This window comes from Zootoca vivipara, chromosome 16 (assembly GCF_963506605.1).
Source record: "Zootoca vivipara chromosome 16, rZooViv1.1, whole genome shotgun sequence".
Lineage (NCBI taxonomy): Eukaryota > Metazoa > Chordata > Lepidosauria > Squamata > Lacertidae > Zootoca > Zootoca vivipara.
The window spans coordinates 29,940,160-29,954,554 of NC_083291.1; the positions used below are offsets into that span (position 1 = coordinate 29,940,160).

At 46.3% G+C, this 14,395-nt stretch overlaps 2 protein-coding genes across 3 annotated transcripts in view; one reads left to right on the forward strand and one right to left on the reverse strand.

The window, feature by feature from the left end:
- Nucleotides 1-9,401, reverse strand: part of CHD1L (chromodomain helicase DNA binding protein 1 like) — a 32,726-nt gene extending 23,325 nt beyond the window's left edge. The window contains exons 1-7 of one of the 2 annotated variants that reach the window (XM_035141122.2): nucleotides 9,165-9,401; nucleotides 6,277-6,389; nucleotides 6,069-6,172; nucleotides 4,756-4,870; nucleotides 4,148-4,179; nucleotides 1,616-1,697; nucleotides 1,023-1,185 (exon numbers count right to left, since the gene is read on the reverse strand). In XM_035141122.2, coding sequence (XP_034997013.1) covers nucleotides 1,023-1,185; nucleotides 1,616-1,697; nucleotides 4,148-4,179; nucleotides 4,756-4,870; nucleotides 6,069-6,172; nucleotides 6,277-6,389; nucleotides 9,165-9,261 — 706 coding nt within the window. In that variant the 5' untranslated portion in view covers nucleotides 9,262-9,401. Of the gene's footprint in view, nucleotides 1-1,022; nucleotides 1,186-1,615; nucleotides 1,698-4,147; nucleotides 4,180-4,755; nucleotides 4,871-6,068; nucleotides 6,173-6,244; nucleotides 6,390-9,164 lie in introns of both variants that reach the window. The other variant, XM_035141123.2, reaches the window with a different exon arrangement.
- A 1,449-nt stretch (nucleotides 9,402-10,850) lies between these two features.
- LOC118097823 (uncharacterized) overlaps nucleotides 10,851-14,395 on the forward strand; it is a 34,728-nt gene continuing 31,183 nt past the window's right edge. The window contains exon 1 of the mRNA XM_060268952.1: nucleotides 10,851-11,430. Within this exon, the coding sequence (XP_060124935.1) occupies nucleotides 11,263-11,430 (168 nt within the window). The 5' untranslated portion in view covers nucleotides 10,851-11,262. The remainder of the gene's footprint in view (nucleotides 11,431-14,395) is intronic.

Below are 14,395 nucleotides of genomic sequence, written 5' to 3' on the forward strand. Positions count from 1 at the left end.
AAACACAGATTTTAAATATAAAGTGGGGGGCAGAAAGGCCTAAAGGGGGCGGGTTTCTAAGTCCATAATACTGAATGCTACGTGACATATTTGAGTGCCACAGGCATCTATTGCCTGATGCTCTTAATTTTACCAAGTGACTCAACTCGCCTTCTCACACATACACACTCAACTCAGTACATATTTTAATTTTTTGTTTCTTAAAAAACAAAGAAGCTTTATCCTCCTCCATAGCATACCATGGAAATCTTGGCTGTGAAGTCAAAGGACTTTTTGCTCTACATAATTCCATTTAAAGAAAACCTTCATCTCAATTGACAACTATCTGCAGGTACAGTCATACCTCGGTTTAAGTACGCCTCGGTTTGAGTATTTTCAGTTTAAGTACTCCGCGGACCTGTCTGGAACGGATTAATCCACTTTCCATTACTTTCAATGGGAAAGTTTGCTTCAGGTTAAGTACGCTTCAGTTTAAGTACTCCACGGACCATCTGGAACGGATTAATCCACTTTCCATTACTTTCAATGGGAAAAGGTCGCTTCAGGTTAAGTACGCTTCAGGTTGAGTACTCCACGGACCCGTCTGGAACAGATTAATCCACTTTCCATTACTTTCAATGAGAAAGTTTGCTTCAGGTTAAGTACGCTTCAGTTTAAGTACGGACTTCCAGAACCAATTACACTCATATTTCGGGTTAAGTACGCTTCAGGTTGAGTACTCCGCGGACCCATTTGGAACGGATTAACCCACTTTCCATTACTTTCAATGGGAAAGTTCGCTTCAGGTTAAGTATGCTTCAGGTTAAGTACAGACTTCCAGAACCAATTACACTCATACTTCGGGTTAAGTACGCTTCAGGTTGAGTACTCCGCGGACCTGTCGGGAACAGATTAATCCACTTTCCATTCCTTTCAATGGGAAAGTTCACTTCAGGTTAAGTACAGACTTCCGGAACCAATTGTGTACTTAAACCGAGGTACCACTGTAATAGCCAACATCCAGTTATCACATTTTTACTTGCCTACTTTGCTTTCCTTTTCAATTCCATGATAATAGCAAACAAATTCTTCCATCAGCTCCTTGGGGAACGTAGCTGGTTCAATGAAAGCAAGCAGGGCATATAACTCTTGGAGGCTGTTCTGAATGGGAGTGCCAGTCAGCAGGAGGTTGAAATCTGTTGTAAACTGAAAGAGATCCAGAATATGTAGAGTTCAGGCACGCCTGGGATAAGGTAGGGAGGTAAGGCAGGGTCATGATGTGGTTCCTCCTGCGACTGCTTTACATCTCAAATTTCTTGCTCAGGTTGAACAGAGAACTTGCTAGCGACGACAGCTGTATGGATGTTATCAGCCCAGAGATGGAAAGAAGATAAAGTCCCTACCAGAGAAGAATGGTAAATTAAACTGTTGGACTATGCCGAAATGGCAAAACTGACCGGAAAGCTCAGGAACCAAGAAGACCGAACTTTAACAAAGAATGGGAAAAACTTATAATTTATCTTGGAGACCACTGTAAGCAGATGAAAACACTAGCAGGATTGCAATAATGCTTGTAATGTAGCAAGCACTATAGAGATAATGGAGTTAGATTATAGTAGACTGTAGTTCTCCTTACCTCAGAGAGTACTTTATGAAGTAGTGAATCCTGATTCTTCAGTCTGTGAGCTTCGTCCACAACAAGGCAAGCCCAGCTGAAACTAAACATGGGGAAGAAAAGTTACAGGAACCACAACCATTTGCCCTGTTTCTTCACTCAGAGCTACTGGGTTATATTACATACTAGGGTTGCTTTCTTCTTGCTCCCAGATTTCTGTGCACACACATACACAAAAGAGAACTCCATTATTGCATCAACTGAATTTTTTAAAATCCATATGCCAATGCTTGCAGGTACAGAAAGGTGTCAGCACTTAGTCTGATTAAGATATGAACTCTTTCAAGAGCACTTTGAACAGTTTTAAAAAAGCTTTAAACCAGAAAGGGCAGTAGCGACTCAACTTCCTCTGGCTGAAGGGAAACTCAGGCACCCCCAAACTTCGGCCCTCCAGATGTTTTGGACTACAATTCCCATCTTCTCCGACCACTGGTCCTGTTAGCTAGGGATCATGGGAGTTCTAGGCCAAAACATCTGGAGGGCCGCAGTTTGGGGATGCCTGATTGAGATCATCCCCACAAGAGTGCTATTGTGCTATTTATTCACAATGTACTTTGGTTTTCTCTTTTCCTGAAATTCAAGGAACCATTTTATTCTGGATTGAGAAGCTGGTTACTTGCTTGAGGTCCTTGAAAACAAATATTTTAGAGAATGTGATGTTGAGTTTCACGTTTAGTCTAGAAAAACATTGGATTCTTAAACATTAGAATATTTTGAAACTTAAAAGTGCGGTTTATTTGTTGATGTGTTACAGCAGCCGAAATTTTAAAAAGAAAAACAAACAAACACCAAACTCGTCTTACTGCTTCTAAAACATCTGTTTCTTTTTGCACTCAAAATATTAGCTGCTGTTATTAGTCTTCTGAAGGTTTTAAAAGATTACAGTCCTGTTATTTGAAAAAATCACAGCAAAATTCTGCTTAATTGATTAGGAAAACAACTCATTAGCCACATGGAGGCTTAATTTAAAAAATGACACCCTCCCCAAATAAATACATTTTCTCTCTATGAGAAAAAAAAGGCTTTTCGGCATCACCTCCATTTCAGCATCAACCTATATGTAAGGTTTAAATTAATTAAATCCTGACAGCGTAGACCGTTTGTACCACAAGGCAAATTTGGGGGGGAGCAAAAGAATTGCTCTTTCTGTCTTTTTCTGTTTCGGCTGCTGTTGCCAACATGTTCCCAAACTCTGCTTCCAGTAAGAACTGCTACTGGTTTTCCTTCCCTAGCCGAATCAAATAAGTACCACACAAAAAGGTGCTTTTCTTTGGAAGCACAAGCCTCATGAATCTTAAACACATACAGTGGTACCTCGGGTTACATCCGCTTCAGGTTACAGACGCTTCAGGTTACAGACTCCGCTAACCCAGAAATAGTACCTTGGGTTAAGAACTTTGCTTCAGGATGAGAACAGAAATTGTGTGGCGACAGCTCAGTGGCAGCGGGAGGCCCCATTAGCTAAAGCGGTGCTTCAGGTTAAGAACAGTTTCAGGTTAAGAACGGACCTCCGGAACGAATTAAGTTCTTAACCAGAGGTACCACTGTAGAAAAGTTTGACACAGACTTAGGTAGTTATTTAACTTGCCCAATAATCCCACAATCTGGGCCCATGAGTTTTATCCAAGATTAATTTGTTATGAAATTGTGGGCTTGGACAGGAGAGCATTAATGAAGTACTGTATGAATAGCTTTGAATGTTTCCTAATGGCCAGTAGGCCAAGTCACACCTTGCCTATACTGAAAGAGTCAGGCTATTCAAGTGATGTGCTTCCATGGGAATTAAATGGGAGACATTTTTTTTCCTGATACAGGAATGTTCTGAAAGGGCACTCCTCTGCCCCCCTGCTAAGAATGAGCTGGGTGATTTTCTGTGGAGAGAAAGCACAGTTTGAGACAGAGACTAAGAAAGCATCAGAGGCAAACTCTAAGTAAGACCCCAGCTGCAAAAATTGAGCACAAGGAGAAATATGACCAATCTGAACCCCATATGTAATGGGGAAGCTATTTTGCCCTTGGTATACAGTGGCACCTCTGGATAAGTACTTACTCCGTTCCGGGGTGCAGTTCTCACCCGGAAAAGTATGTACCTGGAGCGGCGCTTCTGTGCATGCGCAAAGCACCGATAGAGCGCATCTGCGTGTGGCGCACAGAATGCTTCTGCGCATGTGCACGCGGCGGAACCTGGAAGTAAACACTTCTGGGTCTGCTGCGTACCAGCGGCGGAGCTTCATGCTCCATCACCGGGGGCGGAGAGCAGTCTCGCTGCCCCCAGTGACGTGGCGCGCATTCTGGGGGTGGGGTGGGGTGCACCGTGCAGTGACGTGTGTTTTGGGGCAAGGCGGGCAGCGGCGATGGGACCCCTGGGATCGCGTCGCTCGGGGCGCACCGCCCCAACCGCCCCTATCTTCCTACGCCCCTGCCGCGTACTTAAGCTGGAAATACGCAACCCGCAGCAAACGTAACCAGAGGTATGACTGTAAATGTCCTCACCGTTTCAGAAATACTGCGTCTCTAAGGCATACCTGCAATCAAGCATAAGAAAGGTGTCGGTCACTTAACTGCTGCAGAACTGTAATAATGGAGGCTCAGAAAGATATTTTAGCTGGAGAAGAAATGAATGAATCAAAGGGTGGATCCTGCTCTCCCCCACCCCTTGCTAGAGCTTCCAGGCAGGAGTGTCTTGTTTAATTGCTGCATCTCATGCCTACTTCCCCAACCGCAGCATCTATATGATGCTGTCTAGGGCTGGATTCTCAACTTTGTGATACATCAACAGCTAAACATCGCGATATACTGATTTTTCACGATGTCTGAAATAAGGATGGAGCTATGTAGAGGCACTGACTGTTTTCCCCACATTGTAATTTTGATCGAAGACAAGAGTGTAATATCCACTGGGGAGAAAGTTCAGTGCTCGGGCAGATTGATATTTAATCTATTGTGAGGAGCTACCCCAAACAAAGACAAATGCAATACCATAGAGAATTTAGAGGTGGGAGAGGTATGACGTAGAGGTGGCGGCCTGATGCATACCTCCAAAATATTAACAGAAAATCAGGTGCTTTGTATGTCCTGTACCCCTAGACGATGCCAAGTACCTCGTAAGTAGTCAGCAGAATGTGGAAATCATGATTTGATTTGAAGTCCTGCTGTAGCTCAGTTCTTTCTTCTTTGTTTCCTGAATACGTCATGAGGGAAAGGCTTGGAGAAAATCTGTTAATAATAATAACAATAATAATATTTTGAGGAAAGACATAGAATACACTGCTCTAATCAGAATCTATTAACATACGAAGCTGATTTATCTAGCCTGATACTAGCGTCCGACAGCCGAGACCAGTGGTCCCCAAAAAATTTTCAAAGAGGGCCAGATCTGATGAAGTGAAGGGCCGTGAGGGCTGACCAAAGTTGCTGACCTTGACCTTTTTTTAGAACTGAAGTTGTTGAGGTTTTGCCCAAGGAAGTAAACTGCCACAGGGGCCGAATTAGATCAACCGGTTGGCCGGATTAGGCCCCCGAAACAGACTTTGGACATGCCTGGCCTAGACAATCTGAGATGGGGTCTTCTCTATGCACAATGGGTACTCTAAGCTGTGGTCTCTTTCCTAATTAACAGTAGGTCTGAACATGGCATCTGTAATAAATAATAATAATAATAATAATAATAATAATAATAATAATAATAATAATTTATTATTTATACCCCCGCCATCTGGCTAGGTTTCCCCTTCCCCAGTCACTCTGGGCGGCTTCCAATAAAATATTAAAATACAATAATCTATTAAACATTAAAAGCTTCCCATATATATATCTTGTGGGCTACTATGAATGGTAAATGTTCACATTTGAGGGCAGCTGCACATATCAGGATCAAGGGAGATGGTGGAAAGGCAGAAGTGGCTAAACAAACAAAGGTTTTATTCTACTGCTTCCCACTGCATAGAGCTGTCATGGGCTTTGCTTACAGCAAGTTGCCCCTTTTAAAAATTACTATTTCAATCTGATGATAATAAAAAGCAGAAACACAACAGTTTATTTGCTACATGGTCGCTGTGTGGACTTTCTGCAGGCACTCACCAGAGGACTTGGACAATTTGGGATTTCAGGATTTTTCAATGAAGTTTAACATCGCTGGGCCTCATTGCTTTGAGAAGCAGGGGCATGCGGGTGAATTTTTTCATAGGGGAACAGTTAGGGCCAGAGGCGCCAGCTTGCAAGGGTGATGCAGGGGCCGACATCATGCAGGCCAGCAACTGCACCTCCCTCCCTAAGACGGGCAGAGGTTTCCCAGGCTTTGAGAAGGAGGCTCCAGGCTTTAATATTCTAATTTACCAGGAACGTTTAGGGGGCCAGCCTAGTCCACTGACAGCATGCCACTGCTGAGAAGATTATGAACATTTACAAAGTTTACCTTTCCAGTTCCTGCTTCCAGTTGTTTAACACAGACAGAGGGCAAAGGATCAAAAACGGCCTTTTATTAAGCTTCCCACTTAAGACAACAAGCAGAGAAATAGCCTGGAATACATGGGGAAATACATGGCGTCATTCATAGAAATGCAGTGCTTATTATAACCGCTCTCTTCTTACAATGATTAAACGGGAAGGAGAGAATGAGAGACCTGGCAAGTCTTCCCAAGACCCATTTCGTCACCCAGGATGCAGCCATGGCAGGTTTCATAGCAATGTGTCAGCCAGTTTACTCCTTCCATCTGATAGGGGCGTAGATGAATGCCTAAAAAGAGAGAACATGGCATAACACTGGTGGTAAGGTTAACGCCGGGACCCAGGTGGCGCTGTGGTTAAACCACTGAGCCTAGGGCTTGCTGATCAGAAGGTCGGCGGTTCGAATCCCTGTGACGGGGTGAGCTCCCGTTGCTTGGTCCCAGCTCCTGCCAACCTAGCAGTTCAAAAGCACGTCAAAATGCAAGTAGATAAATAGGAACCGCTACAGCGGGAAGGTAAAGGCATTTCCGTGTGCTGCTCTGGTTTGCCAGAAGCGGCTTTGTCATGCTGGCCACATGACCTGGAAGCTGTACGCCGGCTCCCTCGGCCAATCATGCGAGATGAGCACGCAACCCCAGAGTCGGTCACGACTGGACCTAATGGTCAGGGGTCCCTTTACCTTTACCTTTAAGGTTAACGCAGAGATCAGCTCCAAGGTATTGGGAGGCTGGACGGATTGTGCATCTTGAAGAAATAAATTATCTTGGCATATCTATTATGCCTCAAGCTTAAATGTGCTTTATGCTACTGCGCAGGAGCATCAACTTGAATAAAATGTTGCGGGGGGGGGGAGTACGTAAGTCTTGCCGTGTGCAACCAATCACAAGACATGGCACACACATACTATTTGAATGGCAATGCCCATCAACTTCGGGGTGGGTAGGTGTCCCACTCAAATACAGTGGTACCTCGGCTTAAGTACATAATTGGTTCCGGAAGTCTGTACTTAACCTAAAGCGAACTTTCCCATTGAAAGTTACAGGTAGGTAGCCGTGTTGGTCTGAGTCGAAGCAAAATAAAAAAATTCCTTCAGTAGCACCTTAAAGACCAACTAAGTTTATATTTTGGTATGAGCTTTCGTGTGCATGCACACTTGTATCTGAAGAAGTGTGCATGCACACGAAAGCTCATACCAAAATATAAACTTAGTTGGTCTTTAAGGTGCTACTGAAGGAATTTTTTTATTTTCCCATTGAAAGTAATGGAAAGTGGATTAATCCGTTCCAGACGGGTCCGTGGAGTACTTAAACTGAAAGTACTCAAACCGAGGTATGACTGTATTTTATTGGGGGAGCCAAAGGGACCTCGGCTCCTAGGAGTGGGCTCTGAAGATCGTGACGTGGTCTGCAGTATAAAAAGACAAAACAATACCCCCCCCTCCAGACATATGCAATTTGGCCAGAGCTGGGAAACATCTGAACCACTTAAGCGCAGCATCCCACAGAAACATAGAATTATAGAGTTTGAAGGGAACAACCCCCCCCCCTCCAAGGTCATCCATCCCAACTTCCTGTGATGCAGGCTTCTCAACACATGCCCCCCCCCCCCGCATCTTGAAAGCATTTTGGGCCCTGCTTAGTTTTGCAAACGTGCTAGCAGTTTTCTTGGCACACCCCTAAAGGTAAAGGTAAAGGGGCCCCTGACCATCAGGTCCAGCCATGTCCGACTCTGGGGTTGTGGCGCTCATCTCGCTCTATAGGCCAAGGGAGCCAGCGTTTGTCCGCAGACAGCTTCTGGGGTCATGTGGTCAGCATGACAAAGCCGCTTCTGGCAAACCAGAGCAGCACACGGAAACGCCATTTACCTTCCCGCCGGAGCGGTACCTATTTATCTACTTGCACTTTGATGTGCTTTCGAACTGCTAGGTTGGCAGGAGCTGGGACCGAGCAACGGGAGCTCACCCCGTCGCAGGGATTCGAACTGCCGACCTTCTGATCAGCAAGCCCTAGACTCTGTGGTTTAACCCACAGTGCCACCTGGGTCCCTATCGCCGCACCCCTAGGAGCCACTAAATTTGCTCACTTAGGGCAGTGGTTTTCAACCAGTGTGCCACAGTGCCCTGAATGATGGTCTCAGAGGCTGCGGGCAACACTGGCCTCTGTCCCTCTTTTCTTCCTTCCCACCCTCCTCTGATGCCCTCTCCTGTCTCTCCATCCCAAAGGCTTGCATCTGTTTACTGAAGCAGCCCTGGCTAAAAGCCCTGGTGGTGAATGGGGTCTCAGTCTGGGAGGTACCGCACTTCTCTTTGGGGCGGGGTAGGGGACCAGGGGTGGCGGTGGCAGCAGCGGCGGCTGCCCAGAGGACACCCAAGGAGAGGAGGCTGAGGGAACTCTCCCCAAGGAAGGGTGTTTGAAAAAAGCTTTCTTTAGCACCTCAGCCCTTGCTTTTTCCTGCAAGACCAATTGCAGTCGTTAACAGTCATCCACAGGTTTCCACTCCTATCAGTCAATCACCCATTCCCACCCCCCTTCTGAGTAATACCCCTCCCCTCCCTGGGACTATACATAGGGTCTGGTGACTTCTGATTCAGTGTATCTGAAGAAGTGTGCATGCACACGAAAGCTCATACCTATGACAAACCTAGTTGGTCTCTAAGGTGCTACTGAAAGGATTTTTTTGTTTTGTTTTGAAAAAAGGCTGAGAGGCTGTCAGCTCTGCAGGCAAAGGGTGACATTAACTTCTTCTTTTTTAAAGAAAGATTTCAATTTTTTTATTTATACTTTTCAAGTTTATACATGTCACTAATTTTACAATCATTTTGACATTTCAAAACTTCCTTCCCCCTTAAATTTAATTTTAAAAATTTAATTTAATTTTAATATCTTCTGCATACCCAAATTGAGGGTGGTGGTGACATAACTGGGCTCCTGAGCCGCACTCACAGCGCTGCCGCAGAAAGAATGTACCGGTAGTTGGTTTAGGGAGCCGTGGAATCAAAAAGGTTGAAAACCTCTGACTTAGGGGCAACTTGGCGCAGAGCAGCCAAGCCAACGATCCCACTCACCTGCCAGCCCCCATTTCCTCAAGTGCTGCTCTTCCACGCCTGGTCCCCCTTGGCTCTCTGTGCGCTTAGCAGAGACACTTTGGAAGAAGCGAGACATCACGGGCCGCTGCTGTTGGTGGTTGCACGCTTGCAACAAGACCTCAAGCAGCGCAAAAGTCCCTGCCTCTTCTTCTCGGGCGCGAGACCCGGGACCCAGCTTGTTTGCAAAGCGACTCCCGGAAGGAAAGCGACAGAGGGGCTCGCGCCTATTGGCTCGTCCGAAGGAAACCCGCTTTGCGATTGGCTGCTGCTGCTGCATTGGCAACATAACCCAGGAACTGCATCTTGCAACGCGGTAGGCGAAAGTGCGCAGGCGAGGATAGCGCATTTGCACTGTTTTCATTGCACGGGAGCCTGCGACTGTTAGCTAAAAACTTTAAAATGAATAAGCATTTGATAACCATTTCGTAACCGTGGCTGGAGCCGCCCAGAGTGGCTGGGGAAATCCAGCCAGATGGGCGGGGTATAAATAAATTATTATTATTACTACTACTAAATAAAAAAATTCCTTCCAGTAGCACCTTACGAGACCAACTAAGTTTGTTATTGGTATGAGATTTCGTGTGCATGCACACTTCTTCACACTTGAAGATTGGAAGGGTGCATGCACACGAAAGCTCATACCAATGACAAACTTAGTTGGTCTCGTAAGGTGCTACTGGAAGGAATTTTTGTGATTTTTTTTTAACACCCGAAATTAGTGGTGCGATGTATTTATTTACAAGGAAAGTGCCAAAAACGACTAAGCAGCACCTCGAAATCGAGTTCAATAATGACAAGCCGTATGTAATGTTTATTGACTTGCGGTTCAATTCCGGGCCGGCAGGTTGCATTTGCGAGAGGTGAGATCTCTGCTCTGATTACAAGCTCATCACCTTTATAATCGCAGCTGCAAGATATAAGGGAATCCATGGTGGGGAGTGCAATTTTTTTTAATCTCATCGTAGAGGGAGAGGCAAAGAGCTGATATAGGACTTTAATCAAAGGTTCTCCCAGGCTGTTGATAAACGTAATTGGAGCTCTTTCCCTTTGAAGGAAGTTACTGAACTGCAAGGGAGGCTGTGCGCTAGCAAAGGAGCGAGATAAAGGAAGTTTAAATCTTGCTGCTGCCATTAAACACGGTATTTGTACATTCAGAAGTTCCACAATCAGTAGGCTATGTAAAAGCGTGTTTCGGCCTAAATCTTAATCCTTTATATATGGCTGCTTATCCCCATTGCGCTAGGTCTCTGTCTTTCTGTCTGCAGGCTGAATTAAAGATTCAGAAATCAATTAAAAGCGGGGTAATAATAATAATAAGAATTTGTTCCTGCCGCACCGGCGCTGTGCATAAAAGCGAACAAAAAACTAACTAACTGAAGAAGTGTGCATGCACACGAAAGCTCATACCAATAACAAAACTTAGTTGAAGGTGCTACTGGACGGAATTTTTTATTTTTAAAAAACTAAGTCTGCAGAAAGCATAGGGGCCAAGCCCCCCAAATTTGAGTGTTCAGGGCCCCCCCAAAGTTGATGGGCATTGCCATTCAAATAGTGTCATGTGATCGCTTATGCGGGGTAGGGCTTACAATCGCCCCCCTCCCATATTTTATCCAACTTGGCGGAAAGACTCGGCTAACGCAGTTCTTTCACTTGGGGTCAGAAAGGGGCTAATCCTCTTTGGCAGGCACCCCCAAACCGCGGCCCTCCAGATGTTTTGGCCTACAATTCCCATGATCCCTAGCTAAGAAGACCAGTGGTCAGGGATGATGGGAATTGTAGTCCAAAACATCTGGAGGGCCGAAGTTTGGAGATGTCAAAGTCTCAGCGCGGAGTTCCCCCTTAGGCGTAAGCTGGCAGTTACCCCGGAGTGAAAGAACCACAGCAGCAACCGTTGCAGTTTCCTTCCGAGGGCGCAAGAAGCCCGCGGGAGCTGCCGGCCTCGGACGCCGCTTCCCCGGCTTGTTTTACCCGCAGGCTCGACTCCGCCTCCAGCCCGCGAAGGCCGGAGGGGAGGAGGAGGCGCTCGCCAGCCGCCGGGGTTGCAGTCCGGACAGAAGAGCCGCCTGCCTGCACCGCGATGGAGGGCGAAAGTTGCGCGCTGCTGCTGTGGTCGACGGTACTCGCCGGGCTCTTGCTCTTCTACCTGGGCTTCGTGCGGCGCGTCACCGGGGCTGCGCGCACCGCCTTCCCGCGGAGGGAGCCCGGCCGAGCCGCAGGAGGAGGCGGTAGGCCGCCGGTCGATTCGGTGAGTCGGTCTGCGAGTGGGGGGCGTCGGAGCGATGCGCTCGCTCTCCGCTGGCCCCGCGGCTGGAAGGGGGTCGATCTTGGATGATCGCCCTGCCAGCCAAGGTCCTTAAGCGCCCTGCGATAGGAACCTCAAAGGAACCTCCTCGAGTTTGAATTTGGGGCTTCCTGTTACCAAAAACTGCTCGGCTACCACGGAATAATGGGATAATACCGCGGGACAAATAATGCAAGGTTGTGTACTTAGGCAGGAAGAATCAGATGCTCCAGTATAAGATGCAGGGAGCTAGCCAAGAGAGGCAGCTGCCTTCGAGGAAATAAAATAATTTGCTTAACTAAGGGAGGTTCTTGGTGTCCCTTAGATTGGGGACACCTGGGCTCACTAGCAGTACACGGGAAAAGGATCTAGGCGTCTCAACCCCCCCAAAATCTCCATGCTCTCTCTTCCACACCCCGACACGAACTCCCTGCTCTTTTCATGGGGCGTGGTGCCGCGCACTTGCCCCCCACATTTTGTGGGTGCCTGGTCCCTATATGGGACATTTTGTGGGTGCTTGGGCACCCAGGGTCCTAGGGAGATGGCACCTTTATAGTGGACCACAAGCTTAACATGAGTCAGCAGTGTGGTGCAGCAGCAAAAAAAGCTAATGCTATTCCCTGCTGCATCAACAGAAGTGTTGTGTCCAGATCAAAGGCCCTGGTCAGACCACACTTGGAATACTGTGTCCAGTTCTGGGTGCCACAATTTAAGAAGGATATTGACAAACTAGAACATGTGCAAAGGAGGGTGACCAAGATGATCAAGGGTCTGGAAACCAAGCCTTACGAGGAATGGTTGAAGGAGTTGGGTATGTTTAGTCTGTAGAAGAGGAGACAGAGAGGAGATAGCCATCTTCAAATACCTAAAAGGGCTGTCACATGGAAGATGGAGCAAGCTAGTTTTTCCTGCTCTGGAGGGTAGGACTCAAACCAATGGCTTTGAGTCACAAGGAGATTCCGACAACACACCAGGAATAACTTTCTGACAGTAAGAGCTGTTCAACAGTGGAACAGACAGTCCCTCGGAAGTTGGTGGATTCTCCTTCCTTGGAGGTTTTTAAGCTGAGGTTGAATGACCATCTATCATGAATGCTTTAGTTGAGGTTCCTGCATTGCAGGGGGTTGGACTAGAGGATCTTTGGGGTCCCCTCCAACTCTTAAGATGCTCTGATTCTCTGAACAGCCTAAGCATGCTGATGGAGCCGTGCCATTTTGGAGCCATGACGAAACACCACTTTTGAGTAACATAATTCAGACTTCTCTGTTTATTCAGGGGAAGGGTAATGGACAAATGTTGCCTAAGCAAACTTCAAGTCAGACTTGATTCCTGCCAGAGAACAGTTGCCAAGAGTTAGAATGTCAGACATAGGTTGACGCCTCATTCCGACGTGCCAGCGAAACAGAAAGTTCTTAAGAGGTTTACATCATACCAATTAAGAACTAAAAGCAGTTACTGTACATTATTTTGGGTTTACAGTACTTATAAAGCCCACGACCCACTTACACGGGCTTTGGGACCCACCTGAGAGGATTCCTCAGAACTGTGTATTGCTGCTTTTTTTTTTTTTTGCCTCTGGAAAGAAGGTTTTATACTTGATAGTGGGACAAAATAAAATGCATGTGACACTGTGGGAAGTGGCTTTTCTTTCAAGCTACTTTCTCTTCCCTTTAAAACCTATTCTGTCTCTAGCCAGAAAGAGCAGATGTTGACTGGTTTGGCTGCTACGTATAGCAAACATTTTGAATGTCGACACCTCAAGAGATACTTCATCTCTGTGCAAAGGTCATTTTTAGCCTTCCTTGCCTTACCACTACTGCTTTCCTTCAGAGCAGCATTTTAAATTGTTTTTTTGAATTTGTCTGCTGTTTTGAATTGCTGCCTTTGCCTGATATGTCTTGTATTTTTAATCTGGTTTTGTATCATGCTGATTTTTGTAAACAAAGATGGGGGGGGCGGGGTATAAATGGATAGTAAAATAACATTACTCCTTCCCTCGGCTTCTTACCTAAAACAGGAACCTATGGCTGAGAGTATTAACTGTACAAACCTAAATGTCATTCTCTGATATTAATTTTGTAATGGAATTAAAAATTTGGTACTAAAGAAAAATATTTGAACATGAGTGGACCCATGGCTATAGATTTGGAAGCAAAATGGCGCCACCCCAAAATAAAGTCATTTTGGTGAGGGGAGGATTCCTAGTACAGTGGTACCTCGGTTGTCGAATGCTTTGGAAGTCGGAACGTTTCGGTTTTCGAACGCCGAAAACCCAGAAGTAAATGCTTCCGTTTTCAAACAGAAATTGCCGATTGCCGATTGCGCTTCAGTTGTTGAACGTTCTGGAAGTCAAACGGTCTTCCGGAAGGGATTACGTTCGACGACCGAGGTACCGCTGTACATTAAAATGTATTAGTTTGTATATTAAAATGTTGTTTAAATGTCCTGGTAAGGACCCTTGAGCTTCTGGGACCTACACAATGCTGAGCATGTCGGCTGGGGATGGAGCGATCCGCCTGCTTGAGCTCTTAATAGATTATTCCAAGGAGAGATGAAAGCAGATGCACATTGGGAGATGAAAAACCACCCCTACCTTCTGCCACTTGCCCCAAAGGACCTTATTCCAGGCTGAACAGGAGCACTCCTGCCTTAGGGGCTGGGCTGAGGAAGTGTGGCATCATTTTGTTGTGGGTGTTGTGGCAACATTCCCATATAACCTCTGGTTCCATTAATACTTTTGGGACTGTAGCCATACCAGAGCCTAAGGTAAAGGTAAAGGGACCCCTGACCATTAGGTCCAGTCGTGACCGACTCTGGGGTTGCGGCGCTCATCTCGCATTATTGGCCGAGGGAGCCGGCGTACAGCTTCCAGGTCATGACAAAGCCGCTTCTAGCGAACCAGAGCAGCACACGGAAACGCCGTTTACCT